At 35.1% G+C, this 26,666-nt stretch overlaps 4 protein-coding genes across 5 annotated transcripts; 3 read left to right on the forward strand and 1 right to left on the reverse strand.

The window, feature by feature from the left end:
* Positions 1 to 458: 458 nt before the first annotated feature.
* On the forward strand, positions 459 to 4,137 carry LOC120253164 (protein FAR1-RELATED SEQUENCE 11-like). 2 transcript variants are annotated; one of them, XM_039261478.1, is made up of 4 exons: positions 459 to 1,049; positions 1,503 to 2,602; positions 2,746 to 3,189; positions 3,284 to 4,137. In XM_039261478.1, exons 1-4 carry the CDS (start codon positions 956 to 958, stop codon positions 3,983 to 3,985), a joined length of 2,340 nt encoding a protein of 779 aa, XP_039117412.1. In that variant the 5' UTR covers positions 459 to 955; the 3' UTR covers positions 3,986 to 4,137. The 2 variants fall into 2 exon arrangements, with proteins under 2 accessions (XP_039117412.1, XP_039117414.1); XM_039261480.1 differs by having other exon boundaries at positions 938 to 1,049; positions 1,343 to 2,602; positions 3,284 to 4,136.
* Positions 4,138 to 4,284: 147 nt separating this feature from the next.
* Positions 4,285 to 7,128, reverse strand: LOC120253165 (E3 ubiquitin-protein ligase At1g12760-like). The gene is made up of 4 exons (XM_039261481.1): positions 6,514 to 7,128; positions 5,905 to 6,030; positions 5,534 to 5,828; positions 4,285 to 4,722 (listed from the first exon to the last, which is right to left on the reverse strand). The coding sequence occupies exons 1-4, from the start codon at positions 7,113 to 7,115 to the stop codon at positions 4,579 to 4,581; spliced, it is 1,167 nt and encodes a 388-aa protein (XP_039117415.1). The 5' UTR covers positions 7,116 to 7,128; the 3' UTR covers positions 4,285 to 4,578.
* Positions 7,129 to 18,721: 11,593 nt separating this feature from the next.
* LOC120253190 (auxin-responsive protein IAA1) lies at positions 18,722 to 21,183 on the forward strand. The gene is made up of 5 exons (XM_039261512.1): positions 18,722 to 19,133; positions 19,262 to 19,443; positions 19,534 to 19,645; positions 20,558 to 20,619; positions 20,874 to 21,183. Exons 1-5 carry the CDS (start codon positions 18,895 to 18,897, stop codon positions 20,909 to 20,911), a joined length of 633 nt encoding a protein of 210 aa, XP_039117446.1. The 5' UTR covers positions 18,722 to 18,894; the 3' UTR covers positions 20,912 to 21,183.
* A 1,542-nt stretch (positions 21,184 to 22,725) lies between these two features.
* Positions 22,726 to 26,068, forward strand: LOC120253133 (serine/threonine protein phosphatase 2A 57 kDa regulatory subunit B' kappa isoform-like). Its single transcript, XM_039261432.1, has 2 exons — positions 22,726 to 24,064; positions 25,399 to 26,068. Exons 1-2 carry the CDS (start codon positions 22,898 to 22,900, stop codon positions 25,765 to 25,767), a joined length of 1,536 nt encoding a protein of 511 aa, XP_039117366.1. The 5' UTR covers positions 22,726 to 22,897; the 3' UTR covers positions 25,768 to 26,068.
* The last annotated feature ends 598 nt before the right edge of the window (positions 26,069 to 26,666 follow it).

A 26,666-nucleotide genomic window follows, 5' to 3' on the forward strand; every position in this document is an offset into this window, starting at 1 on the left:
GCATGATCAGCATATTCTTCCAGAGATGGACTCTTCACTCTGATACATAATTTTTTCTCCCTTCAACTTTAGTGTGTTAGATTAGATTACAGTCTCTACAAGTGACAAAACACTGGAAGTATCATTATTCACTTAGGACTGAGGGCGCTTCAGTTAGCAAGCATATTAATAAAGAACAAGACCTGAGGCCGGATTTTGCTTCATTTTTTCTGTTCTATTTGACAACTTGGGCAGAACGCCTTGTTCCTAATAATCAATAATCAATCTAAGACAATTTCCAAGAAATACATTTTTTATGGCAACTCAATAAATTCTTCAAAATAAGAAGAGCAGAAACAACAGTAACAGCAACAACCACCTCCTCAGTATTCTTATATTGTAAGATGCATGAAACTTCTGAGGACGACCTTGCCTTCAAAAACAAACATGAGTCTCTGTAATTACTTAATCTCAGAACTATAACAGAGTCCCAAATTCATATGACAAACACTCCTCTTCCAGCATTAGCTTCCAGTCCCACTGAATCAAACATCTCAAAAAACCTAATTTTGTGAATCACTGTTCGGAAGGACTAAGGAGTCCATTGTCTGCATCTCCAAGCCAAAGGCGAATTCTGCAATCAAATTGGTTCACAAATTCAAGGAGAGGCTCAAGCGCCATTCATGGCGATTTTGGAATCCCTAACGAGTGAGGAAGAGCAGTTTCATAGGAGAACCTTTTCAAAGTTCTCATCTTTTGGTTCACGGTTTGGAAATTGCGCGGGAATCGGCGGTTGATCAACTGCACTCGTGATTGTGATTTGGGAGATGTTATTTAAACGGACATGAATCTTTGGGTTGGTAATGTCATGGGTTGGGCTTTACGGGCTTGAACCCGAACCCATTGGTTATTTTGACTCCTTGTCTCCTCATATGCCCTAATTTTCCACCCTCCAGAACGAGATAACCAGAGCGAGATGGTCGGATTCTCTGGAACAAGCTGGGTGGCAATATCATCTTCTCGATTCGCTGCTGGATCAACACTCCCTCCTCCAACCCGCCCATTTGCTGGTATCTCGAACCCTAAACGATGTTAAAGTTTCAACCTTTATTTTGTTTTTATGATGTTTTTGCTCATGGCTTGAACAATATGCTCTGAAATTTTTGTTGCAAATTGTAGATTTATGTTATATCGTGTGATTAGTGCATTGATACCTGGATTCAGTATTGCTCTTGCACTGGTGAATGAATGGATAAAGTTTGAATCTTTTGATGTTTCGCCGTCTTGTTTTTACTGGTGAAAAAATTGATGATTTCACATTGTTGCGCTGGTTGTGAAAATTTTCTACTGGCTCTTTTAACAGAGTGTTCAGATGCAATGCGATCATGAATGGTGCTTGAACTAATCCATGGAGTAAAGATTGGAATTTTACTTTGTTTTCATTGATTGGTCAGTAAAAAATGGGAGGTTTTTCAGGAATATTTTGGTTCTTGGAACTAAGTTATGCAAATCTCTGTTTGAAGGCTTCTACTGTTCAGCTTTATCATGCTGGTATATTGTTGACAAGGAAGTTGTAAAAATGGGCAGATCGAGATCAGGAAATAATGGTTGCCTCACTCACAAATGGCGATGCCCGTGTGGTGATGATCAATGTTATATCAGAGTGGAAAGTGACGAAGAAGATGCTCCTATGGAGGGAGAGCTTAATCTTCCGCCAGGAACTTCTAGTTCTTCATTCATTCAACAAGGAACACCACAAGCGGAATGCACTGTGTCTGATTCTCTTCCATATGTGGGACAGACCTTTCGAACTGATGATGAGGCCCAAGAATATTTTACCAACTTTGCTCGGAAGAATGGCTTTGCTATCAGGCGAGAACGGTCTAAAGGAAACCCTTCACATCCATTGGGAGTTTATAAACGCGAGCTTGTTTGTCATCGAGCTGGGGTGTCTCTCCCCAGGAAAACACCAGAAGTAAAACGCCAGAGGAACAAGAAATCAACACGGTGCAAGTGTGAGGCGCAAATGATCATTAAGAAGAATATTTCAAAGGGTGTCGCGCGGTGGGTGGTTAGTCATTTTAGTAATGAGCATAATCATCCTCTGTTGGATAGTGAAGAAGTGCGCCATCTTCCTGCATATCGAAATATATCATCAACTGATCGTGAACGTATCCTAGATCTTTCAAAGGCTGGTTGCACTGTGAACCTCATAATGAGAGCTCTTGAAATGCAGAAAGGGGTCAGACAAGGTGAGCTATCATTCACAGAGAGAGACCTAAGGAATTTCCTTCAGACCTCGAAGAATATAAATCGAGAGAATGAGGGTTCAGAACTTCTCAAGGCTTGCAAGGCTATGAAAGAAAAAACCCCAGATTTCCACTATGAGTTTTCAGTGGATGAGAATGACAAGCTGGAACATATTGCGTGGTCATATCCGGACTCTATTCGTGCCTATAGGGCTTTTGGAGATGTGGTTGTATTTGATACAACATATCGTTTGTATGCATATGATAGGCCTTTCGGTGTCTGGTTTGGTTTGGACAACTATGGTAATGCCATATTTTTTGGATGTGTTCTTCTTAGAGAAGAAAAGCCACTTTCTTTTAGATGGGCCTTGCAGGTTTGCCCAATACTCCCTTCTATCTACTTAGAAATGTTAGTTCTTGAGCTTTTTTTTCTCCTCTCAAAAGGTAACTTGTTTTGGCAAAATGTGTAACATGAAGCTTCCAAATTTTGATATGTTTTTATGCTTTCTTTTTGCAGTCATTCATCCGTATCATGGATGGGAAGTTTCCACAAACAATGCTGACTGATCTGGACATGAGACTTAAAGAAGCTATGCTGAGCGAGTTACCAAACACAAAACATGTGTTTTCTCCTTGGAATATTACATCAAAGTTGCCAAGCTGGTTTTTTGCCATACTTGGTCCCAGATATGACCAGTTTGTGTCTGAATTCAATAGAATATCTAATCTGGAAAATGTGATGGATTTTGAACAGCAATGGAGCCAAATGGTTTTTGAGTTTGGAGTTGTCTCAGATAGGCACATAGTCACTCTCTCATTTCATCGGGTTTGTTGGGCATTGCCATACTTGCGTGGATGGTTTTTGGGAGGATTGATGAAAATTGGCTTTTCAATGTCAACTAAATTATTTTTCAAAGGTTTTTTGGATTCTCAATTACGCCTTAAGGATTTTATTGAGCAGGTTAGTGTCTATGCATTCTCATTTCTTTGCTTTTTCCTTAAATCTAGCTTTTTTTTTTTTCTTCTTTCATTCCTTTTCTTACATTTACCTGCAGGTAGGGCTTGCAGTTGATTTCCAAAATCAAGCAAGTGAAGAAGCAATTATGCGACAAAGTTATCAAAATGTCAAGATCAAGACATGCATGCCTATGGAAGAGCATGCATCAAAGGTTCTTACAAGTCATGCTTTTGACATGTTTCAGAAAGAAATTGTGTCATCAACACAGCATGCTGTGTATGAACAATCAGGTGAGGGTTATCTTGTTCGGCATCGGCTGGACACTGATGGAGGGTACCGAGTGCAGTGCATTCCCTCACAAGAAGAAATCCATTGCAGTTGTAAAGAGTTTGAAACATCCGGAATCCTCTGCAGACATGCTCTTCGAGTACTCTCATTGAAGAACTGCTTCTTGCTGCCTGATAAATATCTTTTGCCTCGATGGAGGCACGAGAACTCATTGTTCCCCAGGAGTAGTGGCTATAAATATTGGTCTCGAGCATTGCGGTCACTTGCTTCCATCATAGTTCAAGAATCATCTTTGACGAAATCCCGCTTCGACTATGTGCAGTGGCATATGAGCAAATTGCTAACTCATCTAAGGGAAATGCCTACTGTAGATGAAACTACTGCAGATTTGGGATCAAACTTGTCATTTGATGCTACAACTACAACTGAAGTCATTTCTATAGAAACTACTGCTTCAGCTTCACGCCCGAGAGGAAGACCGAAAAAGTTAAAAGTACTTGTAGAGGCATAGCTATTTTTACATGGTATTCTAGTCGAGATTTTCTCTTGGTTAATTGTAACTGTGTATATATGTTTGTCCTCAAACAATTTGTTTATGATTCTGTACTTATGTTTCTTGAATTACTATGTGTTGATGAAAGATAGATTAAAGAGAGCATTAGTTCAATGAGCCGGGGCATGTTCAAGATACAAGACACTACTTGCACTAGACCAGCATGCATCTGACAGAGATCCCCGCTTAATATTGAATCACACTGGAAAAGGCTGGCATTTGTATGTAATTAATCACATAAGAACCCAACCAAAATATGCAATAATGATCCACAGCTTGATTGTCTTGCCATTTTGTCTGGAGGCTAGATAGGGGTGGATAGACATAGGATTCGCATGTTCGTTTTTTGCTTATATAAAGTTTTTATACAACACAACATCTGAGGAAGCAATTTAAAAGAGGGCCAGAACGCTCTTGGTAATAATATATACAACTACACACAAAATAACATAGCAGCAATTCCAGGGGAGAAACAATCCGCTCTGAATCTGGATCTTTTTAGGCATGGGGCATTTGACTGTGCTCTCTATCTTTGTTGTGGAGGTGGTGATCTACCATATAGCAGACTTGCAGAGGGGGCACAACGCATTAATCTTGAGCCATTTATCCACACATTCCTTGTGAAGAAAATGTGTGCATGGGAGCTCACGAAGATCGTCATTGTCCTTGTACTTCGCCAAGCATATGCAGCATATCTGCGGCGGTGACAGCAGCAGCAATTATGAATCTCAGAGAAGGCAGAGCAAAATTGGGCAATTGGACTTCTCTTCCAGGAACATACGAGAAAGGATTCAACAACAATTAACTGTTCTAGCAAATAACACATAATTCGAACATCCTAATTTGAAAGATGTGGTAAATCTGCAATCTCTTAAAGAGGGCACTCAGGCTTCATTTGGCTGGACAACCGTATTCATTCTCCATGTAAAATTTAGAGCATGTACTTATTGGAGCTAATTTTGTGACCCACACACACACACAAACTGTTGCTCTCACTTCAACCAAGATAACAATTTCAAATTAAGTATTCCAAATCCTTTGTCAACATAATTGGAATAGGCCTATGACAAACATTAGCATTACTGATTTGATTCTGATGTCATAACTAACGAGTTAATTATGGTGCACAATTAAACTTAAATCAAATCGTGCTCAATAAAAAAATACTATATTGATTTGTTAAATTGAATTTAGTGCTACTCTTATTCATTCTAAACACCCTTTTCATTCTAAAATGGTGTAACCTAAACTTTCTGAAATACAAGGGATAGAACAAACACTTGGTTTTATTCAAGTATATCAGCATAGATATGTTGTGGTAGCTTGCACTGAAGGCTTTAAATGGTTTAGGAGGACACTAGCAAGTGACCTATTCATCACATTATATAAACCTACCACTGGCCAGAACTAAGCCAATTATAGGAGCTTTCCAATTATACACTGCCGTGGCATGCGAATACTAATAATAACCTATTGCACGCAAAAAAAAAAGGATAGATTACTCACACAATCTTCAGCAGAAACTACCCGTTCCCTGTCAGTACCAACACCTAAGATCCCACCCTCATATGTGTCTTCCAAACTAGGCTCATTCTCTTGCCCATTTTGGCTAACCTTTAACTTGAATTTGTAAGTCGGCAGTGAACAAATCATATCTGTGGTAGCACCTCTGGTCTGATTAAATTCCTCTCTCAAGCCCAGGATAGAAATTATGCAAGGCAGGCAGCAACAGATTGCTGCACACATGATAAATGGCATGGCATATCCAATACAACTGAATGTAAGGAAAACTATGCATAACCTACAGCAGTGGATATAATATTGTTAGGGTGTGTTAAAGAATGACAAGGCAACATCTATTCAAGGAGCAAGCATACCTGTATAAGTTTGGAGAAGCAGAAGCAGAAGAATGGCCACCAAAAACCCACACATTGCCAACAACAAACCAAACTGCAAAAAAGCAATCCAAGGCCATCTTGAAATGGCCAACAGCCGCATTCAACCTACAAAAGCAGAAAACCTCTTAAATAGAGATATGAATGCAACAATTAAATGGAGATATTTACTTTTGGAGCTAGAGAACAGAAAATTCCTTAGATTCAAAATAGTCATCAGCCAGATAACCATGTAAAGAAAAATAGAAATAATATAGGTCATTGCATTCAACTACAGTTGCTCTGTAATCCCAAAAGTTCTTGGATGCATACATATAGAACAAAACTAATTGGGGCACTTATTCAATTCTAAACTAAGCTATGAAAAGATTGTCTACTATGTCAATTCACATACAATTAACAATACTATATTGATAAATTGTTCAGCAGCTGTCTAAACTATTCCTTTTCTCTATCTCTATCACTTTCTTGAGTGGATTATAATTTCAGATTTTCAAAGACATTATGCATATTGACAAAGGAAAAATACAAGTTACACAAATGACCCAATAACTTAAAAACTCTCACAGGAATTGCATAGAGAATAAATACCTTGGACTGGCAATGACCAAACTCTGGCGAATATGTAATACAGCACCAGTCCTATGGAGGTGTTCTCCTTCTAACACTTGATTGACAGACATTATGGTGTAAGGCGTGGGTGCTGTAGTAATGACTTGAGAACTCTGATGGAGATGAGCTGATTCTTGAGTTAAACCAGGAGTGTTACAATGAATGTAGCGCCAATAAAGATGAGGAAGAGATGCAACACAGCCTATGGTGTAACCAATTATCCACGCAAATAATGGAGTCTCTGGTTTCTCATGTCTTGACAACGCGACGACAATAATAGCCGCAATAATTTGGCTTATACTGACAACAAGCTCAACTGAAATCCAAAAACCTGAATTTAAAGGGCTTCCACGCTGGAGACGATGACTATCACGTCTCCTCCCAGATGAAGCATTTCTAGAATCAGATGCTGAAGGTGGCTGACCATTGTGAACCCGTACAATTGTTGAAGACCTATCATCATAATCAGATTCCTCTAACTCATTGTTGTTGCGACCATGCAAGTCTGATGCAGAACCAACTCTGTCCCTTGTTATATCAATTATATGTTCATGTTCATCATGACTTCCTGGTCCCTCCATCAGGAAAGGGTATCTGTCAGTTTGATTTTCAGGCAGTTGTTCCAGAGACGGAGAATCCATCAAAAACTATCAATATTTTAGGGATGAAAGAGCAGAGCACATAAAACTAGAGCTGCTCACTTTCCCAAACCTTACCGTCCTGTTTCAAGGTAGCAAAAGGATCACTTATTGGGAGTTGATCTCAGATTCCAAATCCTGATGTATAAAGCTCTATGCTTAGTCCATTATAGTTTAAATAGACATCTACTTCAAAAAAAAATGTTCACTTTCTAAGAATTTTTCTAAGAAAACCAACACCATGCATTAAAGCTAGAAACTTTACCCTCCATTTTCTGCTCAAGTCTAGGACAACAAAACAAAATTCTGCTAAATGAGATACATTTCAAGTACAATAGCAATCCTGCATCAAAATGCAGCTAAAAGAGGCCAGAAACTGTTTATATGCTTCACTTCCGAAGCTACGAGAAAATATAAATCACAGCGAATCATATAAACTTTTCAAAATGTCAAACCCTAGAAAAGCGAAATCTGAAAAAAAAAAAATAATATTAAGGTTCTGGTTAGCAATTCATAGAATAAGTAACCATTCCAAACACCAAAAAAAACATAGAGACGCTGTGGATGGCGGAAAATCAAAACCCTCTGAATCAAAGACGCACACTGCCCAAACTACAAACTTTAAATGAGAAGCCATAATTCCACAAAAATCAAAATAAAACCCAAATACAAATTCCATCTGACAGACCTTACAATCAACAATTCAATCAAGATCCAAAAGAAAGGAGGAAAAAAAGACCTTTAATCAGACTATTGACAAGACTAACACCAACCACGGAGCAACAAGGATCAAAACCCTTGATAAAGCTCATCAGGGACTAAATAGTGTGAGAAATCCGAGAAAAACTCACCAAAATGGACAACATTTTGCAAATAATAGTACTCTGAGTGGAAGCTGACGAAATTCTTCATCTTTTCCACCCCCTTTACCATCGATTTCAAGCTGAAGTCTATGGTTTTCTTCATCGCGTCAGCATCTGGGAACAATCCCGCACTAAAAGAGGAGGGGAGCGATGACAAAAATAGGATTTTTATTATTTTTCTCTTTATTTCTGGGCTGATATTTTCACTCTCACTTTAAGTCAGACCAGTGGAGCTTCCAGAATCACCACTTACTTCTTTTACATAAGAAAACTAAGCAAAGAGTAAGAATGGGGGTGAGAGTATCAATCGTTGCATCTGTACAATGCTGACCGTTGGATTTCTCTAGGATCCACGATTGGAAAATCAGGAAATTGCCTTTGTTAAATTAAGAACTTATTGATAAATAAGGATAACATAACACTAAAACAAAAACTTTTGTTGGAGAAAAATAGCTACAGAGTAGCTGAATTTATTGAAATTAAAAAGAACAAACTACACAAAACTGGACTGGAAGAAACAGAATGGGTAAAAATACAACTCTTAAGACCAGGCTGAAAAAAAGAACACAACACATAATACAAACAAAGAACAACTAATCAAAAGTGTAGCCATTACTGTTAACCCACTTCATCAACCATCTCGGTAAATCCAAGCCTTAATGAAACAAAGATAGATTCTGATAGGATCTGCCATGGGCTGCAAATTTATCAGCAAGATCATTCCAAGATCTGGGAATAGCTTCAACAAAAACATTGTTGAGATGATATAGATTCTGCAAGTTCTGAATTCTTTGAGTTATCCTTCCCATGTTACCAGGAACACTTTGATTCCAAGCCTTCTGAATCTCAATACAATCAGTGAAGATGACTGTGATAATGAGATTCCAATCAGCAACATTTCTTAAACCAATCTCCAAAGTATTTGGTTCAAAATACTCATATGCAGATTCACCAATGATCCTTGAGCAACCAGCAACATCTATTCTTTTGGGACCGTTGGTGATGAAGAAGCTTCCTCCACCTGAGTGATTGTTGGGAATCCAAGAAGTATCAGTGAATAAACAATATTAAAAGTGATAGTTGTTAAAAATGTTAAGAAAGAATAACTACCTTTGATGATTTGCTTTTAGGGTATACTCCTTCACTTGGCTGACTAAGGTATAAGTAATCCAAGTTGCATCTAAGCATTGTTGTTTGAAAATGTTGTTGCACCGGGCTTTCCAGATGTTCCAGACTACAGTTACAATAAGGAAAGCCATCTCAAGAGCTTTAACTGATCTATCATGCATGCTCAAGCCAGATTCCCTATTGAAAACTAATTCCTGTAAGATGGAGATTATTTGTACTCTCTACAATATTTCACCAAACCATGATGGTCTTGGAGCAACAATTGAAAAGGCGATCAATGTTTTCTTTATTCAAACCACAAAGAGCACAAGTATGATTAGGAACTAAATTCAAGGATTTAAGATGATCAAGAGTTTGAATTCTCTCATGTAAGAGAAGCCAAGTAAAGAATTTGGCTCTTGGGGTTGCATTGGTTCTCCAAAGATTTTTCCAGCCACACCAAGTATAGTTATCAGCTATGGGAGTATTCAACAACTTGTAAACTTCACTGCCAACGACCTTCGGGTCTATTAGTACACGGGTCGCCGATAGAACTCTCACCGAGTGGTGAGAGTTCGATTCTCGGCTGAGGGCACATTTCTGGAAGTTGTGAATAGTGATTGTGTATGGGTGGTTCCAGCGTCCATGTGAGTGCGGCCCCGTCCCCACTTGTTCCACCGAGGCTTGTGCACGTCTCTAGGTCTCTAGTGGGTTCGCCCCGCTCCTCTTTCCCAAAAAAAAAACTTGTAAACTTCACTGATAATACTAAAATATTTGACATTAAGTTGGTTTATCTTAGTAACCCATGAAGTTGGTTTATCATAGTAAACTTCACTGATAATCAAGAGTTCAATGTTTGATCTTAGTAACCCATTAAGTTGGTTTATCTTAATTTGCCAACTTAATAAATGCATGGAAAACAATCACATAAAAGAAGTTGATAATGAACCAGATATAAATATAAGTTGATTAAAATGGTAACAAAGTTGGCGACAAGTGAAGCATTGAAACCATTTCCAACTTTTCTTTTTTTGTTATCTTCTTAGTCTTAATAGCATGTATGACACGTACACTTGAATAGACATAATGAAAGTGTGTGGCTGAGTTATGTGGCTTGAACAGGCAGTCTTTCATTTATATTCAAGACTATGTCAGTGTGTGTGTGGCTTGAAAATAGTAACAAGCCCGGATCAATTGCCTTTGTGATTTCTGCTACCCTTTGTCTGCTCTGAAAAACAAAATGCAATGTGATTTTCAAAACTATAAAACTAATCCTTGCTGGATGGCAAGAAAAACCATTCATCATGTATTTGAAGGCAGCAATGCATTTTTATTTTTATTTTTTTTATAAAGTGGACAGAGCACTCACTTTAATCTAAATTAAAGAGAATTAATCCCTCGAGCTTTCACACTTACGAGAAAGGAGTTATCATTCTTTTATTAGAAAGTGGTTGCAGAAATGTTGTCATGGACAAATTGAGAAAGTTCTTTTTAAACTTTATGACTCTTTAATTTTTGCAATATTTAACTATTCATTTTCTTTGATATCCAAAATAGCTGCTTGGATCTTTCATTGCGAATACTAGCAACAAGATTTTAATTGCAAGTTGCTATCAAATTATTGCAAGCCTGGTTTAATCCCGCATTTCTTAATTTAGAAGAAGTCAATGTGCACATATATCATAGACAACCCCATCTTATTAGAGAGGTCTTTTCATTGTGAATATTAGCAATACAATTTTAATTGCAAGTTGCTTGAATTAGAGATGGAACACAAAATTATTGACATTTAGAAGATATTTTAGAAATCTGAATATAAATTTAATTTCAAGAGATTAGAATCAATTAGTAGACTACTTGGCTACGGAAGGAAGATTTATTTGACAAAGATATAGATTTATCAAGATGGCTCCCAAAAGAAAGTGATAGAGTGGGATTTTTCTTAAGACATGGTTACTAGCAATAAAATTTAAATTGAAAATTGCTTGAATTGGAGATGAAACACAACATCATTAACATTTAGAAGATTTTTTTAAAATCTAAAAATTCAAATAAGAATTTAATTTCCAGAGATTGAAATCAATTAGTAGATCACTTAACTATGGAAGAAAGATTTATTTGAAAAAGATATAGATTTATCAAGATGGCTCCAAAGAAAAGTGATAAGAGTGGGATTTTAATTAAGACATGCTTGGAAGCATGAGTTACACCAGCTTTTATTATTATTATTTTTTTTTATCTAATGGATTGAATTACATGGAATTTGGTTGGCATTTGGCAATGCCTTAGTAGTTGCATATGCTTGGAAAGTCTTGTAAAAAGAGTGGCAATTTTTCATTACTTGTGGGGCGGTGGAAGCTAATATATGAGAACCCATCATTTAGGGACGTCCCTAGATTTCAAATCTAGGAATGTCCATAGTAGCCATCGGATGAAAATCTGACGGCTCTTATCATTATGAACAGTAGAAACCGCGTTCTACAGTGTTATACAGTAATCATGGACAGTAAAAAGGTGTACAGTGTTTATATAATCAATCAACCATCAGATGATGATCCAACGGCTTAGATTTAAAACGTCCCTAGATTTCAAATCTAGGGACTTACTTAGATGATGTTTTCCCTATATATATATAAGCAGTAAACGACTCCTAGTAAATCATTGTACTCTTCTTTCCTTGTACGGACCATACTTTAAATGGAAAAAAAAAAACTTCATTGATATAAATATTCAATTTCTTATGTGTGTGTAAATATAGATATAGATATATATATATATATATATATATATATATATATATATATATATATATATATATATATATGCACAACATCATATAGCATCAGATATTTGTTTTTTATTAGAGATTCCATAATTTTTATTATTATAATTTGTGTGCAAGCCCACTAACAACCGGCATAAAAAATCAGAATTTAATAAAATAAAAAATTGGTTCTCACAAAATGAGAATGATTTGTATATTTTGGAAAAGTCACATATGTCCCTAACCATATTTTTCACTTTATAAAAAAAAATTCAACAAAAAGATAATTTATATGATCTTTGCATTTGTGGCTACATAATGTCTTTCAAAATAAAATGTTTTATTCAAAATATAAAAAGAACTTACTTTCATCTTGGTCCCAACAACGCACTACAAGCATGTTCTAATAAAACAAAAATGTTCATTTATGAATATATATAAATTAAAATAATTTGCTTCTCTGATATCTCCCTCTTTCTCCATTAAATGCAATTGTTATTTATCAAATAATGCAAATTTTAAAACTTTAAAAAAATTAAAAGAAAGTCCTCATCTCTTAAAACTTTTTTTTTTAATTATGAATAAATTATAAGTAAAATTCATGCCCTCGGTTTTTGAGCAAATAGGAGAATAAAATATAAATTATCTTATTACAAGGACAGTATTTTTTAAAAAAATTAACTTCAACTAATACCTAAAATTTTAATTTAGAGTTACATTGAACTCCAACGTTGTTATGATCATATTATATATGGATATATTATTAGAGCCAAATCAATTATATTATTTAAATTTAATTTAACTCAAAAGTTTCTAATTGGATGAAGATTTTTAATTTATATCTTTCAAATTAATTCATGTGAGTCTATTAATTAATTACTGTAATACCTCTTTGGTTTGGTGGGCCTAGGGTGATAATCTATTTTAATGAGTCAATATTGTAAATAAATTAAAGTTTTTGATATGATGTTAAATTTAAATCAAATATATTATTGATTGGATTGGAACACGAAATGCTTAATATGTGAAAGTATACAGTGTTGAACACTAAGTGACCAAGTTATTCTTCATGGGTTGTCAATTCAAGAGATAATGCAAAGACAAGAAGGTTCTTGTATGTCTGTTTTTTGTGAAATTATGGAGAAGCTCTCCTCTACAAGACAACAAAACATTAACAATGTCACTTCAACTTATTGTAGCAACCCAAATAAATGAATGCCATTAATTGAGAACCAAAACTTCAATTTGAAGTCCTTGATAGATATTAAAAGACTAGACAACATTAAAGATGATGGATGGTGTGTTAAAATGGATATTTTTTAGTGTGAGGAGTATCAACAACTTCTCAAGGATGCATGGGATGGGTATTATTATGATTATTATTATTAGAGATCAATCTTTTTACATAGTCTGTAAAAGGAGTAGCGCTAAAAAAATTAATAGAACCAAAGAGTAAGCATAAATAGTGGTTAGATTTCTCTACAAGAAACGAAAAAATGTATCGAAATATAAAGTGAAAACACTAAGTTTTTTTAACAATAACTATTATGTAGAATCATGCATCTTAGGCCGTTCTAAGAATATAACTGTTTGACAAAATCACTAGCTGGAGGATCAGAAATCATAGGTGAAATACGAGAGTTCTCCCCAGCGCTAGAAGTTGTGTTAAAAAAATTTAAGACTTCATTTAAATGTAACAAATGCCACTTCTAACATGATTCCTCTTCAATTATTGAGTTACAAATAATAAAAAAACATGAACATATGATCAATTTTAATAGTAATTAACATGGAGAAAGAAGCATTGAGTGAATAATGATATTGCTCCATTTCAACTAAATATTAGCTCTCATATATGTCTCATATTTTCTAGACTCCAGTTTGAAAATCTAAGAAGTCAAAATCTCTAACATATATAAAATAGAGAATAGTGAAATGCTGAAAATATGGCCAAAATGATTCCACATGCACTCTGCAAAGGGGCATTATTAGTTAGTATGTAGTTGTTTGTGAGAAATTTAGACATATACAAGCAAGCTATCAGATTTTTGGGTTTCCAATATGAAATCATGTTGGCAATGCTTTAGTTATTAAAAGTCACATGCAAATGTTTTTGTAAAGAGTGGCAATTTTTCTTTTGTGAATGGTTGGTTGCACTGTGGGGCTCATTCATAGTACTGTCCAACAACTAATTACCAATTAGAGAAAGAAAATGAGAATTTTAAATATATAAAATTAATATATATATATATATATATATAAAGAAAGAAAGAAAGAGGAATGAACTACCTACCCACCTACCTACCAGTGCAAATTGAAAAACAGTTCACCAAAACATATAAATGAAAAACGCCACATTTACTTAAATAAATAACTTCAAGCATGGAAAAAGAAAGTTCCACTTGCTCTGTGTGATCATCCGATAAGAGCAGTCTAAAATCAATAAATGTTTGAGAATTATATATGTTTTTGTTTGTTAGTAAAGATTTTATTATTATTATTATTATTTTAATGTTGAGTGGACCAACAAACAACATACATAATCAAATTCTAATAAGATTGAAACTAAAGTATTATTTTTTTGTTACATTAATCAAAGATTCATCAAGTGCTAATTAAATGGAAATGGAATAACCTAGCAACTTCGGCAAGTGGGTTTAAAAGACAAAGCAAAAAAGACATTATATACAAAGATAATTTTCATTTCTTCGGACCACAATTATCTTAATTTACATGTCAATTAATTAATATGTTGTTGCTCAATATAATGTATTTGGTTCAAAATTCATAGAAGCTAATACTTTTCATCTTAGGCATATATTAAATGTGAACAAGTACAAGCGATTAAATGACTTTTACCATCTATTTATCTTCTATTTTTTCTATAAAATCTTTTACTCATAAGATAGATTAATTTGATACTTTATTTCATTTGTTCACTTGTAAGTTTTGCTTTATTATTTTATATTATTTTCTCTTATATTGTTCCGCTCAAATGGTAAACATCTTTTTCCTCACTAAACAAAATTATAGTTTATTATTATTATTATTATTATTATTATTATTATATATAAACAATCAATGGGTTACTAATCAATCAATTGTTGATGAGATATATCTTTTCACAACTCTACGAATTATATATAGAAATAAAAAATATTCACATCTCAAAACAATAATTACAGTCTATATATAACATGAATAATAATAAAGAAAATAGTTTACACCACATAAATACAAATTTAGATCTTCCTTTAAAAAAATTAATAATAATATTATTATTATCATCACTGCGAATGAACATCAAGTTATCGAAATTTTATATTCAAATAGGCTAAGAGACCATGAGAGGACGTATCGACAACGAAGTTGAAGATCAATAAATGCATGCATGGAAAACAATTGGCATATGATCTTCTCCCTCAATTTGGAGACAAACCATGCATGCATGTTCTCTATGTTCTCTAGTGATCATCATATAATTAAAGAAGAAACAAACCCCATGTTCTCATTTCCTCTTCATTCATATTAATATATGCACACACACTACTAACATATATATATATAAATATCAAATTATACAGAATCTAGTATGCATCACCAACTAAATTAATTATTTTCATAAGCTACACTTGTAATCATATATAATTCATAATTATTTATTTGTTAACTGAAACACATTGGCGCCCATTGTAATAATTATTTTTTAATGGGGAACAATATACATTACGAACATTTAATATCATAAGAACTCACATGAGGCTTAAATTAATGATTAATTAATTTCTTCACAATTAATTAATGCTTATATTAAGATGTAAGTCAATCTTTCTCGTGAAGTAGAGAGAGAATAATTATTTGATTTTTATGGAGATTATTAATTTGATCAATAATTTGGATTCCGTCAACTTATAAATAATATGATATGGAGATAGATTAAAAAAAAAGAACATAAAATGAATAATAAATCGATGATAGGTCCATATTCAATAGTCATTTGATATTAATATTCGTAAATAATAATAATTTAGTTCTTTGACTAAAGAAATGAATTAGCTATGCACTTATACATCAATGAAATCACTGATCAATAATTATAAAAAAACTTTTTTTGTAAATCATCAATAAACCATTTAATATATTTGTTAAGGATTTAAAGGAGAAAATGAAATAAATGAGAAATGTTAAAGATTAGTAAATCAATAAATAAAAATAACAAAAATGATAATTGGCAAAACAGTTTTAAAAAGAAACTCGATGTTTATTTATTTTTAAGTCTTTAAAAAAAATAAATTATATTTGAATATTTTTTTGTTGTGTTTATATTTTATTATTAATTAGATAGTTTCTAAAATATGAGCAACTATTTTAGAGGGACTACAATACTAATTCTTCTTCCTCTCGAGATGGCTTAAGTTAGTAGTGTTGCTTTGTATTAAAAGAGATATTTAAAATTATTAAATAATTAGAATATAAAAAAAGCAGTTTAGTGTCAGAAAGTTCAAGGATAAAGAAAATTAAATCTGGGAAAATTAAAATAAAAAATAAAAAAGGGAAGTTTATAGTGTTTCCAAAATATCCATGGTAACAAGTTCAATGGATCCTTTCTTATCCTGAAAGCACGCTGAGTAAGAAGCAAGATCTTTGACCAACTGTCCCACTAATCACATTAATAAATTAAACTTTGTTTATTTCACTAATTAAATTAATATATTTTATTTATTTATATAAAAAAGGAAAAAAAAAAAAAGGGAGGTCATTTTCAATACTTGCTTTTCCCGACAACCAGCCAAATAAATGGTTTTAATTATTCTCATACATATCCACTGCTCTCAGATCTCCTATGTACCTTTAACTTTCCCAAAAGTTTTCACTTGGACTACTAGTACTATTCACTCACCGTTAAAGAGCTTGTAATTTTTTTTTAATTTTTAACTTTTTTAGGTTTAAACTATCCAAGCTCACATGTTGGAATTAATTATCAAGAGGAGATTATTTGAATTTTAGTTAACAATTGATATAAATTATCTATACATATATATAGATAAATTATTGATGTTATATATTTCTCCATGCCCAATGTTCTTATCTATATATAAGTCTTTAAAAAGAATTTATTTGAAAACATAAAGAAAATGCTTGGTCGAGAGATAAAACTGAGTTTAAGGATTTTTTTTTTACAAATATTTCGAATTTTTCATACTAATAACTGTATAAAAAAGTATGGCACTCGTTGATAATTATTAAATATTTTTTATATAAAATTAATTTTTATTAATTGGTAATATAATATTGATTCACCTTATTTGGCTGTTTAGAAAATAATTACCATTCCTCACATATTTAAGGTGAAAAAGTAATAATAATATTTTTTTTTTACATTATAAAGTAATGCAATGATGAAAAATTGAAAATATATTTTAGAAAAATGCAACATTGTTTACTATGAAGAGGATTGCCTTTAAATATGGGGCCATCCTTGCCTGCCATTAACCATAACTCTTATTGAAAAAAATAGAAATTTGATAATAATGAGCCCAACATGATAAACACAAAACCCAAATTTTCTTTTTTATATGTATATATATATATATAATCAAGTTAGGTAATTGACAAAAAGGTGGACATAAATAAGAACCAGTCGTAGCCTTAATCATATCTCCAGACTATAATAATATATATATTTTTTTAAAAAAGCCATTAATATATATATATAGTTGTTTAATTAGAAGGGCCAAACAAATAATTATAATAATATTTAGTTTAAATAATAATTTTGATTTTAATTAATGAAAACCAGGGGCTATTGAAGGATGCCGGTCACCATTATGAGGGAATCACCGGCTGCTGCACGGATCACTCGTGCGGCGAGGGACACGTGTAGGTTAAGAGGAGACAGTACGCCGACAAAAGCCAGCCAGAGTCACATGCATGTCCCCCGATGTCGACGCACCCACACAACTGCTAAAATGGGTCCCACCCACACAGTTTCCCCGTTTCCTAATTTTGCATGATAGAAAAATAAGATTATTATATTTAATTCATATAATAATAATTTATGAATGTCTTTGTATAAATAATACTACTTCTGTTTTATCTATTAAATGCAATAGATATTTACTTAAATAAGTCAGATTATCTAATTTTAACGTAAATTCAAAATAATTTTTATTAGAATGTTATAATTAATTATAAAATATTAGTTGGAATAATTAATATAAATTTTTATTAAAAACCGAGTACATTAATAGTAGTTTAATTAATTATTTTTAAAAAAATAAAAAATTTAGTAAAATGTTAATATAAGGTTAAAAGAGTTAGCAACATAAGCTATGTTATTATAATTAAAAATTATAAAAACACAATAAAAATCACATTAATATTATTTTAAATCGTTTTTGTAATCCGTTGTAAAAATTCTGTCTTTTGTTAAACAATACCTCACGTGTAAATAGACAATTAATTTTCTAATAAATTGTAGATAGTTTAATTTTTTGGATTATTAATATTTGAGATCAACTATTTGATTGATGCAAGTTATTATTTTTGGGCAGTATGGCAAAAAAGGTGACGGTAAAAAGCGTTTCCCGGGGGAAATGGAATGGAGGATGGACAGGTGGAAGTGGGACGGGGGACAGGGACAGAGTGTGGGGTCCCACAAAAGGAGAGGAGTGACCACATTCCCACAAGCACACGCTCTCGTTGTCTGCTACCTCCCCACACGCTCACTTTGCCACGTGTCGACCGCCCCAATCACCCACTCTCCTCTCTCCCTTATATATATATATATAATATTATATAATAATAATAATACTAATACTAAATAATAATAATAATAATAATAATAATACACCACCTTCGTCTCCTCTCCACCACCTCTCTTCTTCTAAATCCCAATCCAAATCCCCCAATTCCTCAAACCCTAACCCTAATTACCTTGTTTAAAGAGACTACCAGGGAAGAGACCATCACCATCCACTCACCTGCGATGTCAACGGACACGGCCAGAAGCTCGACGGAGTCGGAGGTCTCCGGCTTGGACTACGAGGAGACTGAGCTCAAGCTTGGACTACCCGGTGGGGCGAGGAACGGCGCTGCCGGATCAGAGACGGAGAGGAAGCGTGGGTTCTCTGAGACTGTTGATCTAACCCTTGGTGGTTCTGCCTCGCAATCAGCGGACTCCGCTGGTGCTCAGGCGTCAGCCGCCGAGAAGCCCCCTGCCGCCAAGTACGTTCCCTCCTCCTTGGGTTGACCATTTTGTTGTTCTACACCTCCAAAGGCGTAGTTTTGTTCCACGAAATACACCTGATTTGAGATTTTAAGGACAATATATCGATCCGCTTAACTTCTTGCAGGGCGCGAGCGGTTGGGTGGCCGCCGGTCAGGAACTTCAGGAAGAATGCGCTGAAGAGCTGCACGTACGTGAAGGTGGCCGTTGACGGAGCGCCGTACCTCCGGAAGGTTGACCTGGAGATGTACGGAGGATATGAACAGCTGCTGGCCGCCCTACAGGACATGTTCTCTTGCTTCACTATCCGTATGCCACTGTTAAACCCTTTTTTGACCATTCTGAGCTTTGCTTGATGTGTTTGCGAGATGGTAACGGTGATATTAGGTGTGTTTGCAGGTGATTATCAGACTGAGAAGAGGCTGGTGGATCCAGTGAACGGGACGGAGTATGTGCCTACCTATGAAGACAAGGACGGTGACTGGATGCTGGTCGGTGATGTCCCTTGGAAGTAAGTATATCTTCATTCCAAAAGTTGTTTCCTTTTGAGGTTATTAATTGCTTGATTTGCATTTTGTATATGACTTCTCGGCTCTTTTTGAAATTCGGTTTGTGCATGAGAAACTTCTTCTTGATTCATTTTCTATTGTTAGTATTGTTTTATGAGTATAAGCTTGATATGTCAGTCAAGTTTGTTCTTTAAAAGCTTCTTGTGACAGTAGAACACTTGTGGATTTAGATGGTTTTTGTGCTGAACTTTAGGATGTTGTGATTATGTAGTGAGGAAATTCAATTTGAGAAATTCGTACGAGAAGAATCATCTGTAGCTCTAGCCTCTAGTGGAACAGTATATGAATGATCTGAATAATGCTAATTTATCAACTTGCATATGACTTTGCTTCTTTTAGCACCTTCAACTTCTTCCTCCATATTCAATCCTCGTGGGTGAAGAAGAGATCAGTCTCTGCATCTTATGAAAGCTAGTCAACCTATTGATATGTTCTTGTTTTATCAAGTGGATCTTGCAAAGTGTCAAACCCCTCAATTGAAGAAATAAAACATTTCCTAGCAATACCTTGTTATATCAATTCTGGAAGACGGTATTGATTGAATTTCATTTTGGTTTGACCATGAGCCCTTTGAGTGTTTATAGGAAATCAAGATCTTTCCTCTGATTTATTGCTTTCTATGTTTTTGGTTAATTGATGATAAAGAAGTCACCATCTCTTGTTCTCATATTGAATTTTGCTTGATAAATAAGCTACAGCTATTTTTAGCCTTTTAGAGATTTTATCCCTCTAAGTTATTTTTAATAATTGGTTTGCAGTATCCAAGTATATGAACTGTTACTTTTCAAATCTGTGCTGCAAACTCTTCAAACATCCATAATAAAGATGTCTGATTTATGTTTCTTCATCTGCAGAATGTTTGTGGCATCATGCAAGCGCATTCGGTTGATGAAAAGCTCAGAGGCTGTCAATTTAGGTGAGCTATTCTTCTTAGAAATTTGCTTCATCTCAATATCCAACCATGCTAAAAGTCCCAATTACTGAAAAGCTGACAAAGTTTGACCCTAGCTATTTTGCTAAGCATATACAAAACCATGCGGCAGTTCTGGTTTCCTAATTCAGAGATGAAATATAAAGTAGAACCTATCTTGGTTCATGTTCATGATGTTTTGCCACTATTTCACATGTATCCTCGTAATCATTTGCTTGTTTTTTTTTGGTGAAACGCAGCTCCCAGAGGTACCCCTGGATGCACAAACTCAAAGTGAAACAGGGAGCTATCTTCAGTTGTTGGCACAAGACCACGTTGTACAGAGTTGTGCTTCCATTTTCTTTTGTTTGTTTTGGAACTCTGTCAGGTTTCCTGGGTAGCAGAAATAAGCTATTATTGTATTGTAGTGACCATAATTAATTGTGTTTTGGTTGAGAAATATGAATACATACATTATAGTTAATCAAGTTTGTGTGTGTTATCAATAAAACTGCTGCCATGTATGTGTAATTCTAAGTGGATATCTATTTATGTTACCTTTAATAATGATGATGATGATGATGTCCTTTTTTTTTTATATACTTGTTTTTATTGTTGATAACTTCATACACAACTTCAAATCAAATCCAGCAAAATAATGTAGATATTTATATACATAATAATAATAATGATGGTGTGGTGACCCAGAACCACAAAAGATGGAGGTGATCCGGGCCAGGCCAGAGCACGGAATGTTGTGTGCCTGATCTAGACGTGCAATTCACGGGTGTGGTCGAGTTGAAATTCATGCCGGTGGACCCTTCACAAGCACAATAATGAAGTCTAGGGCCTGGACTTTTAAAAGCTCTTTCCCTTCCTGGGACTCTTGCTTTATTGCCCTACTGTAGTACTGTGACTGGGATCACTCAAATCACTCCTTCCTTTTGGCTTGCTTCCTCTTTCACTCCAAACTTATAAACATATGGATCCAGGATCCATCTCTGTACAGTGCTTGTACCATCTCCACATCCTTTCAAATTATTGCCACCCTTTTTCCCCTGCAATTTTTTTCTTTTTTTCCCTTTTTATAGATCTCATTAATATATATATATATATAAATATTATTCTAATAATAATATATTGTAAAAAAAAACAGATCTCGAGGAGAGACGTGGCGTGGTATTATAAGACAACGTTAAGAAATAAAGTATCATCAGTAACGGGAATAGTGTTGAAACTTTTAATCAGAGGGCGTTGGCGGGAGGATCAACGGTCGAGAAGTGATGGATAGAGATTTGCCGGAAATGAGTGTTTGGTGAGTTTTATTAATTATTTTCTCACCTCAGCTCACGGGAAGTCTGGTTTTTCAGGCGGAAAAGCGGGTGACACGCCCCTTGGAAAAATTACATTTTTAGTTTCAAAGTCGCTCTTCTTCTTCTTCTCCACTGAAAGGTTCCCGGAGATCATCGTTGTCTCCTTCGGATTCCGATCAGATGATGTGTTGGTGAGGGAGTCCGATCGGTTCTGATTGAGATTTCAGCTGCGGATCCCGAAAATTTGATCTTGGGAGCTTTGGATCCGTCGTCTCTTTCACGACATTTCTAGGGTTTGTACGTAGTTACTCTCCGATTTAGTTCCATTTCTCGAGATCTTTTAGTCTTTTTTGCTCCTTTTGGTAATGTAGTTTGATGGCTAATAGCCATTAGAGTTTTGGTTCTTTTTTTTTTTTGTTTTTTTGCCACCGCTTTTGCTTTATCGCATTGATCTTGTGGGCATTGCTGAAATCTGGGGGTCTGGCTTTGATTTCATCTTTGAAGTCGGATTTCTTGGGGGTTTCAGCTGTCTGTTGCCTTTTAAAAGGGAAAGCTGGCTCTTTTTCTCCACTGGACTTCATCTCGTTAGCTAAATTTAGCTTTATTCGTGCTTTAATACTTACTAGTGGAAATCTAGGCCTTCTCTTTTCTCTCCTTTTTCTTTCCCAGCTTCTAGTTCATTGTCTTCAGAGAAAGGTTCGAGCTTTTGGATCCGTTCATCTCATCTACATGATCGGATTCTCAGCATTCCACTCCCTTTAGTATATCCTAGTTTGGATTTTTATTTCCTCTCTCTTCTGTTTTTTTGGTAACTCTTTCCTCTCGAATAATCCTCCGCTTGGTGTGTAAATTTTTCATCAAAGTTCTCTTCTTGCGAGGGAGATCTAGGCTTTTGAACCATGGAAATGCTCTTCTCATCACATTTGAGTATCGTGGTACTGTATTAGGGGTTACATCAATTGTAGAGCACAATGTGGAAGCAATTTCTCAGCAAATTGCCTCACAAGTCTTCCAAATCCATCAATGCCTCGGACTCCACACCAAACCATGCTTCCAGCAATGGTTTGAACTCTGGATGCTCAATCCAACGGACAACCAGCAACGGAAATGTAGCTTCAGGGCGTGCGGCAGCCACTGTGAAGCGTATGTCCTCTGCCATATTCCCATCTAGTGTTGTTGCTGGTATTGAGCCTCTCCTATCTTTCAAAGATGTCCCTAATCATGAGAAGCCAAACCTTTTCATCAGCAAGTTGAACCTTTGCTGTGTCGTCTTTGATTTTTCTGATCCTAATAAAAACTCCGTTGAGAAAGATTTGAAGCGGCAGGCCCTTATGGATCTTGTTGATTATGTGAATACCACAACAAGTCGGTTCACTGAGCCCATGATTGCCACCAGCTGTAAGATGTTTGCTGCTAACTTATTCAGGGTATTTCCTCCAAATTATCGATCTGGTTCATCTGGCGGCGGGGAGAATGAAGAAGAAGAGCCAATGTTTGACCCAGCTTGGTCCCACTTGCAAGGTGTCTACGATTTGTTGCATAGATTTATTGCATCTTCCTCTCTTGATGCTAAGATTGGGAAGAAGTATATAGATCACTCGTTCATATTGAGATTGCTCGAGCTATTTGATTCAGAGGATCCACGAGAAAGGGAATGCTTGAAAACGATCTTGCACAAGTGTTATGGGAAGTTCATGGTCCACCGGCCTTTTATTCGTAAGGCTGTCAGCAATATATTCTACAGGTTTGTGTTTGAAACAGACAGGCATAATGGGATTGCAGAGTTGCTGGAGGTTTTTGGGAGTGTGATTAGTGGCTTTGCTCTACCATTGAAAGAGGAGCATAAGATCTTCCTCTCGAGGGCTCTCATCCCCCTGCATAAACCAAGGACGGTGGGTGTTTACTTTCAGCAACTGACCTATTGTGTGACACAGTATATAGAAAAAGATCCAAAGCTTGCAAGTACAATAATAAGAGGCTTGTTAAAGTTTTGGCCAGTGACAAATAGCCAGAAAGAAGTGATGTTCTTGAGTGAACTGGAAGAGGTCTTGGAAGCTACCAACGTGGCTGAATTTCAGAAATGCATGGTCCCTTTGTTTAGGAGGATTGCCTGCTGTCTCAACAGCTCTCACTTTCAGGTATTTCTTCTTTCCCCTCTCGGGTATTTTTTATTTTTTTCAAATTTTAGACAGTCAATGGGGTGCATAATAGTCTGTTCACCTTATGTTTTTACCATTATAAGCGTTTGGATTACTGTGACTAAATGAGTTTTCTCTTTAATCACCTTTAGTTTTCCTTTCAGAACTGATGGTTCTTATCTAGACCAGTTTTATTACTTGTGTACTTCCTGCTCATCTGGATATGGGAAGCCAAGCAAGAGTAAAATTGCAACAGTAGCTTTATTAACCTGTGCAGTCCTAATTTGCAAGATTAGTGTGAACTATGAATATAATGAAAGTTCATGAATCTCCAAAGTGGCCTACCAGATGTAATACAGTATATTTGTTTAAGTATCTGATGTCGGGGTGTTCACCACCTGAGAAATTTTTTATAGGTCTGCCATATGGAATTAGCTGTTTGCCTTTAGTGATATGAAAGTTGCTATGCCTTTTTCAAGTAATAGTTGTTTTTTATGGCCTGGCCATTTAGCTTCGATGCCTGAATGCCATTGTCTTTTAGGTTTGTCTTGGTTATCATGCAGATTGATGCATAAATACTATCTTTATCACATCAGCAAATCATGATGTTACTTGGTGAGATTTTTTGACGTGGTTATGTTTAATATCTGGTCATTTATCTGAGACGTGCTATTTGTATGGTATACTATTTAAGTTGTCTCGCGTGGTCAAAAAGTTTATGAAATGTAGCATTTATCTGGTATATCATCGTTTTCTGTCGAAGTGTCACTTGCGTTCTGTTGAAGTGTCACTTACTGTCACTTGTTCATGGCAGCTCTGATGATTTATGTGTGACTTAGCTATTGTAATCTGACTGTTATTGTGTAAGAGAAGGCATCTCTAGTATGAATACTAATTTTATGAAGCAAAATGCTGCATATATACATCATTAAGAGGAATAATAAATGCTAAAAAGTGCGCACCAAGTATTTTGCTCTGATTTTGGTGGATTCTTATTGGTCCAGAACCATCTGTCTTTCTAAGGATTCAGAGATAATCTCCAAGTCGATGGTTTTCCTGTTCATCCTTGATCTTGTTTTCTTTATCTTCTTCCTACAGTAATATAAATTTGGCTTTCTGTTGGTGAATTTTTCGATGATTTATGTGCCATATCACCAGCATTTTTTGAAATGCCAAATCAATTATATATCCATTGAATGGTATTCTGTGAACTAACATCTTCACTTTGCTGTTGATTTTGTTTACATAAATAAAGCTGAAATCAATCGGTCAGGCTCTGGCGTGTTTTTGCTTTTGTTCTTAATTTGCCTAGGAATAAATTCCTTTTTCTCCAGGTTGCTGAACGAGCCCTGTTCTTGTGGAACAATGACCATATAACCAATCTTGTGGCGCAAAACAGACAGGTGATTATACCCTTAATCTTCCCTGCTTTAGAAAGGAATTCTCAAAATCACTGGAACCAAGCTGTTCTGAATGTCACACTGAATGTGAAGAAGATCCTAACTGAGATGGATGAGGAATTAATTTTGGCCTGCCAAACAAAGTTTGAAGAAGATGAAGATGAACGAATCACACTCGAGGAAAAGCGGAGGATGAAATGGGAGCGCTTGGAGGCTGCTGCTGCAGGCCAGCCGGTGACGGGGAACACCGCCGTCCTGGTTACGCCTTTTGCAACCCCCGCCATTTCTGCTACTCTGGTTTAGCTCAGTTGTTTTGATATTGCCCCCTACTTTTATGTTCCTTTCCTTACTGGAATTTGGTGTGAAGATACTGTTGGTGTGGTCTCAAAGGCCATAAAGATGCAGAGTAAGTAGTTCTCTTTAGGTTTCCTCTACTACTCTTTTGGTGTTCGTGTGATCGCTCTTATCATGTTTGATCTGTGTTCATAACCACCTTCCAATTTATCTGTGAAGAATTTCTACTACGCTCTGTTTCTGGTTTATGTATAATATATGTGTTGGTATACGGTTCACTTGTCATATTCTCATAGAATATGATGAATTATTTCCTTTGTTATAGTATGATCAGGGAACTCTAGATATTACCAATGCCCTTTTATCTTTTAGACTTTTTTGGAATATTGAACCCCACCATAGATCAAATATAATTTTCTTTTCTTCTTCAAAAAAATGGTAGTCTTTGATCAGATTCAAAACTTCAAAATGTATTGTTTCTTTTCCTAATTAGTCATTTTATTCAAAAGTTCATAAACTACCTTTAAGTGATATTTCCATAAAAGAACCTCTAAAAATAAATTCAAGCTACTTTTTTTTTTTTTAAGATGTGTTCTCCATACTTCAAGAGAAAATTAACTTATTTTTGCTATCTTATGATTTTATTGGACATTTGTTTTGCAGACACGGGTGTGTTGTAGTTGCAGGCACCCATGGTATGTGATGATATCGTGCAAGCTTGCTTCATTGTAAGTTAGCAAGGTTGCATAAGATTGAGTTGTAAACCCCCATCCACAATTGGGGACTTTAACACCATTATGTTTATAACGTGTTTAATCTTGGTCAACGAACATTCCACAAACCAAGTCTTTTATAATGGAGCTAATGCCACTGGATCAAAAATCGTTTGACGCCATTAAACTCATTAA

This window comes from Dioscorea cayenensis, chromosome 26 (genome assembly GCF_009730915.1).
Source record: "Dioscorea cayenensis subsp. rotundata cultivar TDr96_F1 chromosome 26, TDr96_F1_v2_PseudoChromosome.rev07_lg8_w22 25.fasta, whole genome shotgun sequence".
NCBI classification, from domain to species: Eukaryota; Viridiplantae; Streptophyta; class Magnoliopsida; order Dioscoreales; family Dioscoreaceae; genus Dioscorea; species Dioscorea cayenensis.